The sequence below is a fragment of the Rutilus rutilus genome (genome assembly GCF_951802725.1).
Source record: "Rutilus rutilus genome assembly, chromosome: 11".
NCBI classification, from domain to species: Eukaryota; Metazoa; Chordata; class Actinopteri; order Cypriniformes; family Leuciscidae; genus Rutilus; species Rutilus rutilus.
In genome coordinates this window covers 28342535-28358879 of record NC_140216.1, presented here as the reverse complement: position 1 = coordinate 28358879, position 16345 = coordinate 28342535, and the positions used below count along the sequence as shown (strand labels likewise).

The window sequence follows — 16345 nt, the reverse complement described above, 5'->3', positions numbered from 1 at the left end:
AAAGCGTTAAATCCACAAGTTCTTTGCCCATTTTGGCTCCAGTGAGAGTTTCCTGTTTACTGGCAGGTTTTGTGTCTGGAAACATCTCTCATTTACATACAGCACAGAAAAGGTGCTGCATTCAAAGAATAACAAAAGCAAACACGGACAATGAACTTCAGAATATTTCAACTCTGAAGAAAGCTAAAAAAAAAAAAAAAAGTCCACAAAGTGGACTTCATTTCAAGTTAATTGCTGATTGTAGGAAAAGAGAAAAACACACGAATGACCAAATGGAGAACAACATTAATCAAGAAATGCTTCAGTTTTTATTTTACAATTAAGGGACAAAAACATTTTTTTTATTTTTTAATTAAGGGGATTGATGGGACTTTTCACAATGGCATGATAAAACATTGAAATGTACTGTATTTCATGTTTTGCATTGCTTGGTTCCCTCTTATACACCATGCATCAACAGCGATGCAACTCCTTCAGTCAATTCATATTTACCACATCAGAGAACTTAGTTCAACTAAAGGATGAATCGTGGTTCTACAGCACATATACTGCATATACATCTCTGTACATATTATTTCCTTTTTGTTTACTATATATAAAATGACAATATAAAAGAATGCACACCATACAAACAATGTTGAGCTGCGGCAATTGGCAAGATATGATGATGGAAATTTACACATCTTCGCTGATCATTTAAATATATGTGCTGTATATAAGATTTCAATTTAAGTCTTTACAGGTTGAAACCAAAGCGAAACCATAGAAAGAGAAATAGTGGTACCAAAGCATACGTTTCAAATTGCTACTGTATAAAATGATACTTAACAAAAAAAAAAAAAAAGATTATTAAAAACAAAGAAATGCCTTTGAAAAACCAAAGTTTATAATCATAGGCAGCCTGTCAAAATCTTCAATATCCTTCAAGGTTTAGAAGACTCAACAAAATCTACAATTCATTGTTTTCACTTCAAAGGGTTGCAGTTTGATTTATGTCAAGCCAATATCTGAAAATCTGAGCTCAAATTAACAAAATAGCTCTGTCTCATTTTATACATATTCTCATAACATTCAACACCACAGAGTGCTTTAATGAAGTCAGTCTTTTTTAATGTATAGTAAGTGTACAACGCGACTCATTCTATTCAGAAGTTCTTTTGCCATTTTGTTTTAGACCATGCCCATGGATACCATGTTTGTTTCATTCCCAATTCAACAGAGTACAAATTGTAAATTCTGTTTGAATATGAAGTCACTCAGAGATAAAATAAAGTTTAAAAAAACATGCACATAACCGACACATATCAGATAAATACAGTACAAAGAAAGAGATAGAAATCAAGAGACTGAAAAACGAGGAAAAAAAACTAAATAGACCATGGTCCAATCAGGCAGTTTCACGACAGAATTTGGACTGATTTTGAAGGCTCAGTTCAGGCGCAGTGCAGTACAGTGATGTAGTGCAATGATTCTCAATCCAGTCACTTCACTGCCACCAGCCTGCTTTCCTTAGGCTTTTTCTAACTTTTCCAGCTCAGTAACAAAGATCAGATGGTCCTCCGGTGACTTTCCGTGCGTTTTGCTGAGGTGCAGTTTCACTGCGTGCTTGCTGACAAAAGTCCTATTGCACAGTTTGCACTGAAATATGGAATTAGAGTCCTCCTCAGTTAAGCCAAGGGCACTGAATGTCTTGTCTGTGATCATTTTTGTGACTGCTTGCTGGTCTCTTATGAGGTCTATTGATAATTTTGAGAGGTCTTTCAAGCTAAAGCCCAAGTGGGACTCTAAGTGGTTAATGTATGCGGAGGGAGTTCTGAACTGGGAGGCACAGTCACTACACAGGAACAGTGGCTGGCCCGAGTCTATGTTCTTCAGAAACTTGGTTCCACCTGTCCGCCTGAGTTGGTACTTGACGTTTGCCAACCAGTGGGAGATGGTGGTCATGGAGAGACCTGTAAACTTACAAATATGTACACGCTCCTGAGGACCTAGGTCTGTAATGATGTACTTTCCATCAGGGGTTTCTCGAAGGCTGGACGCAAACTGAGCCTGAAGAATCAACAGATGCTGAGGGTTCCAGTTTGATTGCCTGCCTTTTCTCTTCTGAATGGGTGAAAGATCCTCCAGCCCATCCTCAAAAGCACAGCCATCTGCATCTGACTTTTCGGATATAGAGGAAGGGGTTGACGACTTTGGCGTCAGGCGACCCGTGAGGTTCTTCACCATGTCAGAGATGTCCATTAGAGCATTCTCCCGAAGAGGAGATGAGACCGATTCAGTCAGCGTTGACAAGATGGGTCGGGTGCTGTTTGTGATGCTGCTGTTGCTGATAACAGTGGATGAACAATTGTTTGTGGGCCCATTGCCACTTTTGGACTTCGTCAAGTCCATGGGTTGATCATCATTATTGTCATAATATCTGTTGATGGACTCGACTTGCTTGACCTGAGCTGGATTGTACATGGGCTTTTCCATCATGTTGTTGCTGATCTTGTACAGCATTGCTAGTGGGTCCAGGAGTGGACTGACCATTTTGGAGGCCTTACCCAAATGAGTGTTCATGATAGACTGCAATGCACTAAGAGGGTTGACTAAAGGCTGTTCTGGTGAGTGGTCAGTGATGATTCCTAAATTATCGCAACCATTGCTGACTTGTGTTTTGAGGACATCCGTTCCGTTCTTTACAAGATTATCTGCATGGCTTTCCTTGTATTCTCCTTCCCGAACCAGAACGTGGTCTAGGTCTTTATCTACCATTCCATTCTTTGTTGGCTTGCTAAGGTCACCTGATCTTGGCAGGTCCTCTGATCTTGGCAGGTCCTTCCGGTCTTTGAGGACCGGAGAGGGTAATTCAGCAGTGAGATGTTTGGAAACACGTTCAATTGATTTTTCATCCCGGTCTTTCTTTGAAGGGATTTTTCCTGTTACTTTCTCCACTAACTCTTCCATTGCTAGGACGTTGCTTTTATGGTTTGGAGGTGGTGATGGGCTGCTTGGAGAATGGATTAGAGTGCTGGAGTCAGAGGTCAAAGATTTCAAGCTGCTGGCGTTGAATGTTGGTTGAATCTGGACACTCTGGACAGCGGGTATAGATGATTTCAAAGAGCCTTGGAGCTGGTAAGCGGCATGAATGCTGGGATATCCACCCCAAGTGGGCGTACCGGTCTGAGCCTTACTGATTGCACTGGAGACTGTATTTTCTAATGACTTGAGAATATCTAGTCCACCTTTAGGAGACTCTTCAAGATCCTCTTCTCTTAGATATTTGTAATGGCTGTGTTTTTCCGTTTTTTCCACCTTCTCAACAGGATCCTCTTTCTCTTGCTTGATTTTTTTCTCCTCAGGTTCCTCCCATTTGTCCTCTTCCAGCTCCTTTCTTTCATCCATGGTGGATGGGTGTATTGGTGAATCAGGTTGGGACTTGATAGTGGGAGCTGGTAGACGTGTTGTTGTGGGTGGAAGAGGAATGGATTGGATTTTCTCTTCCACCACAGGGTCAAACACCAATTGTTTTCCTTTTTTAGAGGCGGAGTTTGTGACTTTGAGAAAATGTCCGGTCACCATCATATGGGCTGTCAACTGTTGCAAGGTGTCATGGGAACTCCCGCACTCCATACACTTAAGAATTTGAGCTTTTCGGGCCTCAAACTGCCAGGTATAACTTGCACCGTTTTGGTAGCCATAACGGTTATTAGCTGTGACATATGGGTTGGAAATCTTCTGATCTTTGGTGGGCGCAGTCTCTGCCAATGGAATGCCAGGGGTGCTGGAGATTGACTCAGGTGAGCAAGGAGACAACAGGTCTTGGAACGCTCTCTTTTTGGTGGAGTGGACCAGCTTTGAGGCAAGAGCTGGCATTGGTTCTTTGAGAGGCACTTTCTGGTAATGTTTAGTTTTGATCATGTGGACACTCAAGTCCTGTAGGGATTCAAACGAGTGGCCACAATACATGCATTTCAGAACTTTCTGAGCATCTTCTTTGCCCTCCATCTCCATTAAGGATCGCTTCCGTGGCTTGGACCATTTCTTCCCCCTGTCCTCCTCTTTGTCCTTGTTATCATCACGGTAATGGCCTGTTTCATTCATGTGCACTGTGAGACCTACAAGCGTGTCATAGGCTGCACTACAGTCCTTGCATCTGAACTTGCTGGCACCCGTAAACACAGGCCCGTACAGCTTATTGTTTTGCCGGTACAGCTGCACTGTGCTGAAGAGACTTGGTTCAGGCATGAGGTGGTAGGGTGTATGCTGTAAGGTTTTAGCAAGTGCTGCCTGATGCCAGTCATATGCAACACCCCCACTGTTAGCACCATTGATGTTTCCATTGTTGGCATTGTTTAATGTGGTGGCTTTTGTAGAATTGCTGCTCGGCGTCACATGTGTCTTTGTGCTAGCACTGGCATTGCTGCTGCTGCTAGCTCCGCTGCTTGTAATATTACTTGCATGGCTGTTCACAATGCTGTTGTTCCCCTTGTGGCTGCTTGGGGTACTGTTAGTGCTACTAGCACTAACCTGCTTGCTTTTCATAATGTCCTTTGTAATACTCGACCAGGAAGCATCTGAAATCAGGTTTGCATAGACGGCTTTCATCTGCGCCAGGCTGTCCTGCAATGATAGTCCGGCATCTGTCTCCAAGTCCTCAACCTCCTCTTTATCCTGGCCCTCTTTGGAGGAGGTGCTTTTGAAGTCAGCCAGGTGATCACTGGTGTCACTGAGGGGCGAGGCGTACCCGGCATCTGGGTTGGTGCCATTGCTGAGTGGAGAATTCTGGTAGCTTAGCTGTTCACGCCCATCATCTTCTTCATTGCACAGGTACTCTGCGTCCTGACCATCTAAGGAGAGCCCGTCGTCCTGCAGGTGCTCCTCATCGATCTTAGCTGCCTTAAGCTCGTCTTCCGGCACATAGGCTGAGAAAACAAAAGGGAGGGGGGAAGAGAGATGATGAGTCAAGAGCCCCCAAAATGTGCATCTTTAACATGGATTGTTGAATAAGTAAATTCACTTTTACATTTTAGTTGCTTCAAATGAAATGTGGGAAAATGTATCATTGCATGTGCACGTGTGTGTGTGTGTGTGCATGCCTACATGATGAACTTAAAGAGATTTTTTTTGTCAATAGTCCTGGCAGAGGACGCAGGTTTGCAATTATAAAGTGGCAAACATCCATATCTTGACTATGATAGATAGCCCCCTTCACTGCTGAGACTAACAAAGCTATCCTGTGTAACAGCTCAGCAAGGGTAAAGAGGGCAGAGGAGAGTCCTCTAAAGAAAAAATTAGGTATCTAGAAAAAAACAAATCTTTAAAACAGAATAACATACTGAAAAGAAACATGGTAATATCATGGATTTATGCATGGAATTAAAAACTGTATTCTATTATGAATATTGTAATGAAAGCAAAATATATATTTTCAAATTGTAAAAAAAAAGACATCCATTTACATCCAATACTACAAAATTACCCCAAACCCCACCCCTTTGTTTACAAACATGTCATTCTTAAATATTAACCCCATTTAGACTACTCTCTCTTGCTCTTTCTTGTCCTCCTTTCCCCTGTAGTTAGAGGGCACAGACTGTGTGTGACATTGATCCAGTTCTCTAATGCACTAGCCAAGCTAGACTCCTCTGAGTGTGAGATTGCGTCTAAGTTATTGCCAGGGATGCAGCACGGGGTGCAGCTTGCCTCAATGCTGTTGGCAGAGGCGATGGAAGTTCTCGCAGCGAGTCATGCTAAAATGCAAGTGGAAATGGCATGTCATGTTGTCATGGTCCATGCTGTACTAACTCTCAGGGAGTCAAGAGTGTGTGCAGCCACAGGGGAAAAAGAGAGAGTGAAATAAAAGACAAGAGGATACATAACCATCTTTAGTGCACCTTCCTTCTAGGTGATTAGCAGGATTAGTTTTTGTGTTACTTTCAATTTTGTCAAGATTTTTTGTTTGCAAATGTTAAATATTAAAAATAAGTGTTTAATTAGAGCAATTTTGAGTCCAATTTATGTTCTAGGTAATGAAGCCAAAAATAATGCCTAAATAACTGCTTGAAATGTGCATTTAAGAGATAGTTCATCCAAAAATAAATTATTTAAAAGCATCTACATGTTGCTCCAAATCTGTATAACTTTGTTGCAGAACGCAAAAGATGATTTTGAAAATGCCTCTATTTTTTTTTTCCCCCATGCAATGAAAGTCAAAGTGGTCCAGCTTTGTTTTGGAGCCCACTGGCTTTCATTATTTGGACAACAACAGTTGAATCATTCTTCAAAATATTTTATTTTGCGTGTAAGTCACATAGGTTTGAAACAACATGAGGTTGAGTAAATTGTGAAAGACTTGTAATTTTTGGGTGAACTATCATTTTAGGAAAAGTAAATAGTGTCATTTTGGATTTCATATTTATGTTTATTTGTACTTTATTGGCCACCCTGGCCTCTAAACATTGGCATTGATGTCTTCCTCCCTTGTCGATATTTTGACCAAAAGGAATTGATAAGAACCAGTTAATGCATTGATTTTAGTGAAAACAGCATCGGCCACGAGTGCATGTTTCAGAAATACACATTCATGCTTATTTGTGAAAACACAGCTATTTTTGCTCTGCGTATAACTGCTAAGTGCACATTTATTTCTAAAGGTAAAAAGAGGATACTGAAAAATGTTGCCTACGCAACACACTAGAAAATGCTTATTTTCCTCGGCTAAATGTGTGGTAATAAGATGTACTGTCAGATGTATTACATTAGGGGAAAGGAACAGAACAATAATGTTCACAAATGTAAGGTTTCATGTTTCAGCCACAAAAAGCTCCTTCACTCTATTGTGTGCCGACAGAGCTATGACAGAAAAAAACAGAGTGATAGCCCACTGTCGGCACCCACAGCTGCAAGACAAAAAGAGCGAGAGAGGGAGAGAGAGAATGCTACTCGTTTAATTCGCTTAATGAAAAGAGAATAAAGGTCCATGAGACCAAGTGCTTAATGAGGAGCGGTAGGATTAAATTCCTGTTTCATCAGCTGGTTTCGATCTGCAGTGGGAGATAAACAAAATGAGCTCTCCGTCATCGAAACACATCAAAGTACCTCTTTCGAGCGTGCTTGAATGTGTGTGTGTGTGTGTGCGCGCAAGCATGCATGCATCTTCACAGCATGTCCAGCTACAAAAAAGCCTCCTGTTCACTTTGTGAGTGGTATTGTTACTATCAGCCATTTTGAACACAACACGAGGAGAAAAGCCACAACAACAGCCCGCACAACTGTGAAGGCAATGGGAAGAGACAGAGCAGGAAAAGAGGGGAGCAGTAGAGGAGATGGGAGTAAAGAGAAGAAAAAGAGACAGGCAGCGCTTGAAGAGTTGTTCCTTTATCTCAGCGAGCCACCAGGAGATGTCTGTCCGAGATGCCAAGATCCGTCTCGGTGGTTGAAGCAGATGTGCTGTCAGCTTCAAACGGCGTGCAGCTGAGCACACGTAATCAGAACGGACTCCGTACCTGATGTTTGTAAGGTGCCATTTACAGCTGCGTGGAGGAAGCTGTAGGGGCGTGAACAGCTGGGAACGTGGTGTATGTGGTGTTCCCGTTACTGGGATATTCTTAAACGACGCCTTCTGATCCGGAGGAATCACTGATTCCACCTCAAACTCTCCGATGGATTTCAATCCGTCAATTCCTCGGAGAAATCAAGTAGGCGGCGTAAAGCGAAAGGGATTTGGTGAAATAAACATTACGAACTGTCAAATAAATCACTTATCCAAATATCGCTTTAAAAAGAAATGTTCAAGCCGCAACACGGTTCAATGGATTGAAGCCCTGATAATTCCCTCAAGTCACTGCAGCATTTAAGACAGCTTATCACGTTAAAACAAAGAGAGAAGTTTTTCATCTTTGCTGTAATTACAGAGAGGGTGATAGAGGGGCAGAGAGAGAGAGAGACAGAAAAGTGAGACGGGGGGCGAAGAAGAAAGCCAGAACGAGAGGGCTTTTTTCGCAAAGAGATGGGCAGAACCTGACACTAAATCGAGCGCGTCTTCTCAGCCCCTGACACCGCGTGGCATCTGACAGGCATGCGCGTTGGCATGTCACTGTCCTCGCATCAAGCCGTCAAACACGACTTGGCAATTTTTTGCCATCTGCGTCAAAAAAAAAAGGAACCCGCCAGACGACGGCAACGACAGCTCACACTTAATAACCCAATCAGAAGTTTGACTGCTGACATCTCTTATCGGGGGCCTGCTTTTAAACATCACGCCGAACAATAAGAGAGGGATTAAGAGGAGAGGAGGGGGGGAGGGGCTTGTTGTGTTTGTCAGTCAAAAATAAGCCTGCATTGTACTGTCGGGAGAAAACGACACAGATAAGTTGTTAAGAATACACACAATTAAGCGAATCAATAGTTTCTATAAAAAGAAGATGCTTTTGATGCGGAGGAGAACGAGAAAGAGTTTGATTTACTGAGTGAAGCAGGCACTTTCCTCGGATACCGTACAAAACAAGGCTTGAAACTCTTCACATTTCGTTTTCTGAGGTTTGAAATCTTACACAAGCACGCATTTACATACACACACATATAGATACATGTATATAAAAACACAATTAATTTACAATTATTTAGATATAAATTATAAACGTACATGTCTATTTACATTACATATTATTTACAATGTAAGTTGAGACACCAGTTCTGTTTCAGCAAATCATTTAAAACTATGACAAGAATGATCCCATCTAATTAATATTCATGAGCCAAGCAGGCTGATAAAATGTAGAATGGGCACCTTTCCCACCCCAAACAGTTTTAAGATCGGTCTTACGCCCATGTGCTTGCGTGTGTTCTTTCAAACACAACACACCAGAATGGAGACTCAAGAACAAAGGTGTGTATGTTCTTGAGTGCCCACCAACATCTAAAACGATCAGCCAGAGCACCAGGGCACTGTGCTTGTGTGCATGTATGAGGTGTGCGATATGTGAGGTGTGCGTGTGTATGTGTGTTGTGCAGGAGAGCGTGGCCATCTGTGTCCAGAGTGGAGCTGTCACTGTGGCTGCTGAGATCTCACTGATTTTAGACAGGTGACACAGCAACGGGACATGAGCAGGGCATACACACACACACACACACACTCACACGAGCAGAGCTCACCGTCTCAGCCAACAAAGATCAGCCGGAGAGTGAACCTTCTTGCTATAGACACCCATGACGCCACACATACAAACACAGCCAGTGCCAGCTCTTAGAAACACCACCCACATACGAGCACTCGAGCGTTAAGATTCACATACAGTTGCCCAACAAACAGCAGAGAATTAGCAAGCCGTGACTCTAGACAAGATTGAATTGTTTCTACAAGCGAAACTCTGAAAATGCACATTACACCTCTATTTATTATTAGAGTTGAAATAACAGGAAATGAGACACAGACAAGATTCGAACCCACATTTCCCAGATGCGCCCCAGAGAACAATGCTAACCACTAAATGAGAACTGGCCCCCAGACTGAGCCTGGTTTCTCCCATGTATTTTTTTTTTCCTCGAAAAAATTGAGCTGGATGATCAAACTTGTGCAGAGCTGCTCTACAGCTGAATCAACTTGGCTTCGTATTTGACGAATTTTTGCAACATACACGGTTATTGAATTTAATTGACACTGAACTCACTATTGACTTCTGTTGAGCTGATTATAGTTCAATTGAACTTTTTTCATAATTGATGACCTTTACAGTTATTGAACTGAACTGATTTGAGCTGAAAAAGGCACTATACAGCAGAATTTGAATGTCTTGTATTTGATGACTTTTGCATTACTGTTATTTTCCTGTTTATTACTGTAAAGCTGCTTTTAAATTCTGAATAGAGTAAAGTACTTATGTTGCTTTAAAACACTGGCTATGAATGCAGCTTGCTATGTTTTAGAACAGAGTGATTTTGGCAGCCAAAAACATCTGCTGTTCTTCAAAAACCCATCCTTTCCACCGCTTCCAAGCAGTCCGCTTGACAAAACCAGGTCTGTTTGATTGGGCTGGCTGGTGCACTTGAGAAGTGTCAGGCCTAAGTGTTCAAACTTGAAGAGGGGAACGAGAATGCTCGCAGACAGAGCGCAGATGCCGATGGCCTCTACTTCCTCGACTGTCACTGTGCGGCCCACCGTCGCCTCCTTCTCTCCCCCGCCTCCTCCTCCTTATTTATTTATTTTATCGAGGAGGAGAGGGGGCAATCACTACAGTCATTTGCACTACTAATGTCCAATTCTGCCTTCCCTCAGTCGGCTGATTTAGCCGGTCAGAGTGGTTTTGGAGTGTGCAGAGGAAAGCCGCGCCGTTTACCCGACATTTTAATGGGAAAACTGGCAAGTCTTATTTGGCTGGCCGATGTGGTTTGTCACTGGGTCTCCATTACATGCCACTCAACTTTGATGCCTTTGGACAGGGCTGATCAAACCATGTCTTTTGACCTACGCAGCACGCTGAAGGCAGACAGGGAGAGAGATGGAGAGAGAAAGAGAAAAGGAGGAGGGAGAGGGGGGCAGGACACTGAAGGCTGTAAATAAAATGACATTATTATTTCCTCTGTCCTATCATGTAGAAAAGCCAATTATGGTAATGCTCTGCATGTCAGTGAGAATGCAGCAATCTCTCTCTCTTTCCCTCTCCCCCTTTTCCAGGGCAGTTAAAACAAGGCTTCGGTAGCATGATGCTGTCTGCCCCAGTCCACTTATGGCCTGCTGCAATCTGGCAGGGCTGTCTGCAGAACTGGCAACGGAAACTGCACTGTTTCTAGAAATGAATGCAAAGTGTGTGTGTTACAACATATCACATCTACTGGGTGAAAAAACAAAAAAAAACTAAGTAAACAGTAGACAATATGCTATGTAGCGATTTGTGGTTTCTAAGACAAGTTAAAAGAGTCCAAAATGAATATCTTGTTAATGCGATGTAAAAAAAAAAAAAAAGTATAATATATATATAAAAAAAATAAATTTCTTACCAGTGATGAAACGGCATATTACATATATTTACCACAATAGGGTTTAGTGTTTTCTATTACATATCTACACAGGTCAATACATACCTGCATCCTCATACATTTGTAATATATTCCTTGGGTGGCATAATGCAGATATGATTGCACATTAGTGACAAACTATGCAGGTCATTATGTAACTTACATCCTCATACAGGTTTCTAATGTTATCATTTGGTGGCATAATGCAGAAATTATTCAACAGAGTAAAACATTTTAGGCATCTTAAGACTTCTAATAGTAAATTATTAACTGAGGTAAAGGTCAGGAGTCACGACAGATGTTTTCATTGGTTAGGGAGTTGATCAATCACATCACTTCTTCAGTGAAGGTCAGACTATCATTTTTACAATTCAATTTAAACCATGTATTATGTTGCCGTTCCATGCAAGTAACTTTGTTTTAATTCATCTTCAATGCCAATTCTTACTCCCATTTATCGCTTGGCAGTGGTTCATTTTGGACCCTGCCTGTAAACCCTTTTTGCATTCACTTTCTTCATTCCGTTTATTCAGAACTGTGAATAATGATCGTTGTTTCTATTCTGTGGACACACGTTGATTGATGGCTGCTGTTCAAAGTAATAAGGGCACCGTGGAGATGGACAGGTTTCTGAGGGGGCTTTGGCTTGTAGATCTGACCCCCACCCTCTCTCTCTCTCCCTCTAGCCCAATGTGAACCTACGAGAGGAGAAAAGCCTTCACATTTTTCACCATCTTCCACACAATCGTCCTCTTTGAGGACTTCCTTTGTGCTCTGTCTCCGGGCTTTTTTTGGCCCTTTTCTCAGCGAGACACATCTAACTTTATTACAGACTAAACAAAAGAAGGCTTTGAAGTGCAGACGGGCGTTTTACACGGACCCTGCCCACCTCTCCGTATCCGCTGACAGTGATTTGTGCTCCTGCGGACACTCTAGAGTAGGCTCTCTGAATTAATATCTGCTTTGCCTCTTTAAGCATCTCTTGTAAAGGCTGGCCCAGCCCCCTCCCACCATCCTCCGTGTGGAATAGGCCACCATATGGCGGAATAGCTTCAGGCCCCTGAAGAACTGGTGTGGCATTCCATTCTGCGCTCCAAATTCATCTTTTTGCTTTAGATGCTTCTGGACGAGTATGGATGGAGGTATACAAGTAGGGCAACAGACCGTTCCATTAAAAATATTGAGAATTACATTAAATAATCAGATAACTGTGCACTGATGACAACTGGGATTTTAATGACTGATATATATGTCATTAGTTCAGATTACATTAAATTCCTAGAAAATTACTTGTTTTTTTTTTTACAGTTATTTAGATCTGTAAGATGCATTTAATGCTTGGAATTTCAATATTTTAGAATACTTGGGCATGAAGTATATTAAAAAAATTATAATATATTGAAGAATAAAAACACTGTTGTTCATTAGCCCATGGACTATTAAAAATGATCAAGTCTAGTTTTACTCATGCTTTCTGTATCCCTTTCAATTAAAAAAAAAAAAAACGTTTTTGTTAAGTAAATGAACAAACTAAAATACTACTGTGTAAATGCTTTCACCTCACCTTGCACTGACACACTATATCACCACTCACGCGCTAACACACACAGACGCGCACACACGCTCCAATGTCAAGTCCATACTTATGCAAAGTGCGGCCTACTTTGTCATTTAATTTTTAAAAACCCTAAGGTCGTATAACACACTTTCCCTGTCATTTGCAAGTACATTAACTCGGTGGCCATACGACAGCCAAATTATGCTAATGGGCTGCTAAAATGGGTCATATAGACAGTGCGTTTTACATTAGCTTCAAACAATAGGGAGGGAAGAGCAAAGCAGAGGTGACAGCAGCACCGGGGGAGTGAGACGGGGTCTGTCTCCTTTAGCCGCCGTTACGTCCTCATTCAGAGCAGCCTGTAAATGGACATCTCACGGCTGCACAAACCACAACAAGGCGTTCACGTCCTGTCATCCCCAAAGACTGCTGAACGGCGATATCAAAATGCTTGCTGAATAATGAAAGGGCTCAATTAACGAATTATTAACAGCAATTTACTTTACTTAGGTAATACACCCTGCAAGAGTATGCAGAGGTCAGACTTATTTTAAGGAGAGGAAGCTTCGCAAGTGCAAAGCTAACGTTCGCTCAGCTATTTAAATATAACATGAATAGATGTGCAGCTTGTAGAAAAAAAAAAGGAAGAGAAACAGAAAAGAAATGTGCAGTTTACGTTTATTTAACACTTGACCCTTAACTCAAGATAAAACAAAATTACAACTGCCTGAAAAAGTAGCCTAGGTAGCACAAATTAGCACACATGCTACTATAACACCTCCGCTAGGCCAGAGATTTAACAAAAAAAAAAAAAAAAAAAAAAAAAAAAAAAACCTCACTTTAGTTAAAGCAATCCAAGTGCATTATTGGATAAAATTGTCAATAAAACAAAATACACTTTTAAAATGCATTTAAAAATGCAAAAAAATCCAGCACACCAAGGCTCTTCTGAGTCTGATGAAGAGCCTGTGTGTCCATTATTAAATTTTTGCATTTTTGGAGCCTTGGTGTGCCAATTTTTTCTGTATCTTATTATTTTCTTTGTCAAGCACTTTGGTGATGTGTGTGCTTTGGTCCCATTTTTGCAAAGCACAAAATGTGGAAACTGAATGAAAAAAATCTTTGGTAAAAAAATGTATTTAAAAAAAATCATCTTTTATTACTGGATATTTGTCAATATAAAAAGGTTGAAACTTTTTCAAACCATTTCATTTATGCTAAATCATTTATCACGTCTACAAAAAGAATTCAAAACTGACTCTCAAAAACTTGAATTTTTCAAATAATGACCTATTATTTACACCTTATAAAGCTACTCATAGATTAAAAACAAAAAAAAAAACATTCATATTCACAAGAAATAAGACATAACATGTCAGACATGCACAGTGATATCTTCCCGATTGTATCACTAAACTTATTGTTGTGGAAGTTAGAACATTATTGAAATTGGAAAGATTGCATTTAAATAAAGTGCTAAAAAAACCCAAAATAATAATTAAATTTTTGAAATCCCAAAAACAAGGAAGAAGCAATTAAACACAAAAGATGAACAAAACAAGTTAAGCTACTCTAATATATCCTTTTCCCATCACTTTAAATTCATCCTAGGGGTCAGAAAAGTTCCCTTAAGTGAAGAATCATCCCAAGATGTTTCCAGTCTGACTGAAGCAGCTGTGCTGTGTGTTATTGCGCGAGCTCCACACAGTAAATTACGGAGAGCCGAGTAAACAAGGAGAGGCTAAACGAGTGCATGTTAGCTAATTAAACAGCACTCATGATTGCTGAGTAATTGAAGGTGCCTCAATCTTCACCTGAATACTTCCACAAATAATTACCTTCTTGTAATTAGCGTTGTTCATAGAGTGTTTGCGTGCGACACGCATCTGATACACACGTGTGTTTCAGATGGAATTTAAGGAAGATATCATATCAAATATTTGAGTGGCTTGGAAAATTAATGAAATTGAGGTAAATTAATGTTTGTAAACAGACATTTTGTTTTATTGTAAATATATTTAATTCATGAACTAATGTGAAAGGCTACGCTAGCATTCTGACGAGAGAAGAACAAATATAACAGGCCTGATTTCCAAGGGTTCTGCTTGATCCTGAAATCTGAGGGGTGAGAAGAAGAAAAACCCTGCATGTGCATTGCAATCAATAATGACTTCAATAAGTGATTTTCCAACCTTCCATGAAGCGGTTTCTAATAATCTCCTCAGCTGTAAAATAAACACAAATATTTCATATTGTTTGTTTATCCTCAATCTCCTGCTGCTTGTTCCTGCATTGCAGTGCTTTTTCCCCCTGTTATTATATATTTCTTGCTTTGTCTGTCTTTTTTTCCTAATCCAGGTTTGGTCATAGAGGTTGGCGAGCCGTCGTGCCGTCAGGCGCAGTCAATAAATCACCTTTTGCCGTTGTCATAGAGGAGCAGCCCAGCCGTGAGACAATGGCCATTATATCCTAAGCACTGCAGTCTCGTCCCCATCTGGCCCTTTATGGGGAAACCACTCTTTCGGTAAAAAAAAAAAAAAAAACGCTTACGTTCGGTCATGCAGGTTCAAAAGCTTCACTAATCCTGAGCTAAACCTGAAGGTTTGGAGTCAAAACACACGCCGCCTGTATTTTGCGCCTCCGCTACGCTGTGCCCTCGCCGAGAAACAGATAACACGCCATCCACCCTGGCGCTCAGAGACACAACAATGTCAGAACAGACAGAGAACCCCCATGCGGAGGGAGCTATGAAGGAAATGGAGAGAGAGAGAAAGAGAGAGCAAGAAAACGAGGATGAAGGAAAGAATTGTTTTTTTGGTCTCTTTAAATCCCCCAGCACAGTCTCTCCACTAGGCCATCACCTGAGCCGAGTACCTGACAGAAAACTCGCCAGCCCAAACACACACAGCAGCTGCTCCCATTGCCTAGCAACTACCAGTTGATAGATGATCCTAAATATGGATAATTACCATAAATCAGGCTGCTCGGAAAGAGAAAAGATGAAAAACAGTAGAGCCTGCAGTACGAACGCTGTGCGACCCTCATCAACACGATGCTGTCTTTCTCGGCTCTTCCCTCATACTCTTCCTCCCTCATTCCTGTCAGACCGCCGAGAGCTTTGGTTCTAAAAGACAACTTTACCCCTCGAAGGCCTCAGACGTCAACACCAATCACCGTTGAGGAAACATGAGCATTTAAACACAAACTTTACATTGGAGCCGTGGCCAAGTGGTTTGCGACACACTGATCCTTGGTTCTCATGTCAGTAATTTGAATTTGAATCTTACTTGTGATGTTTCTAACCCTGTTACCCTATTATTTATCAAAGTAGCAAAACATATATATATTTTAGCAGGAATGTGATACACGTGTTTGTTGGTGTTGTGCTATTTATCATGAGCTAAAGACTTCCTGTCAAATCTGTGACTGAAATGCAGCTGTTTGGTGAGAGGTGGGTTGTTTGTAATCTAATCTGGAGTGAATCAGAGGAAAACCAGCCGTGAAGCAAGGCTTCGTTCAGCACCTGGGAGTGCGGCGAGGAGAGCGTCCAGCAATCGCTCAGTGTGATAGGTTCCTAACTCTGAGGAGTAAAATATGACTGCAGCAAAGTACAAACAGGGTTTGATAGCAGATCATAGATTACGGTCTAAACCATAACAAAAGTGATTGCGATGAGCGCACTTTGTCGAAAAAGTTTCTTGAAAGAGGACACTTCTGATGAATGGCCGTAATCAACATGCGACTACAGAAAATAATTCATGTTTAAAAAAAAAAAACCTACAGGCTGAA

At 41.2% G+C, this 16345-nt stretch overlaps 1 protein-coding gene across 2 annotated transcripts in view; it reads right to left on the bottom strand.

Annotated features, from left to right (window-relative positions):
- Window positions 1-285: 285 nt before the first annotated feature.
- Window positions 286-16345, bottom strand: part of tshz1 (teashirt zinc finger homeobox 1) — a 39308-nt gene continuing 23248 nt past the window's right edge. For both annotated transcript variants that reach the window (XM_084422536.1, XM_084422535.1), the window contains one exon: window positions 286-4907. In XM_084422536.1, coding sequence (XP_084278662.1) covers window positions 1510-4907 — 3398 coding nt within the window. In that variant the 3' untranslated portion in view covers window positions 286-1509. The remainder of the gene's footprint in view (window positions 4908-16345) is intronic.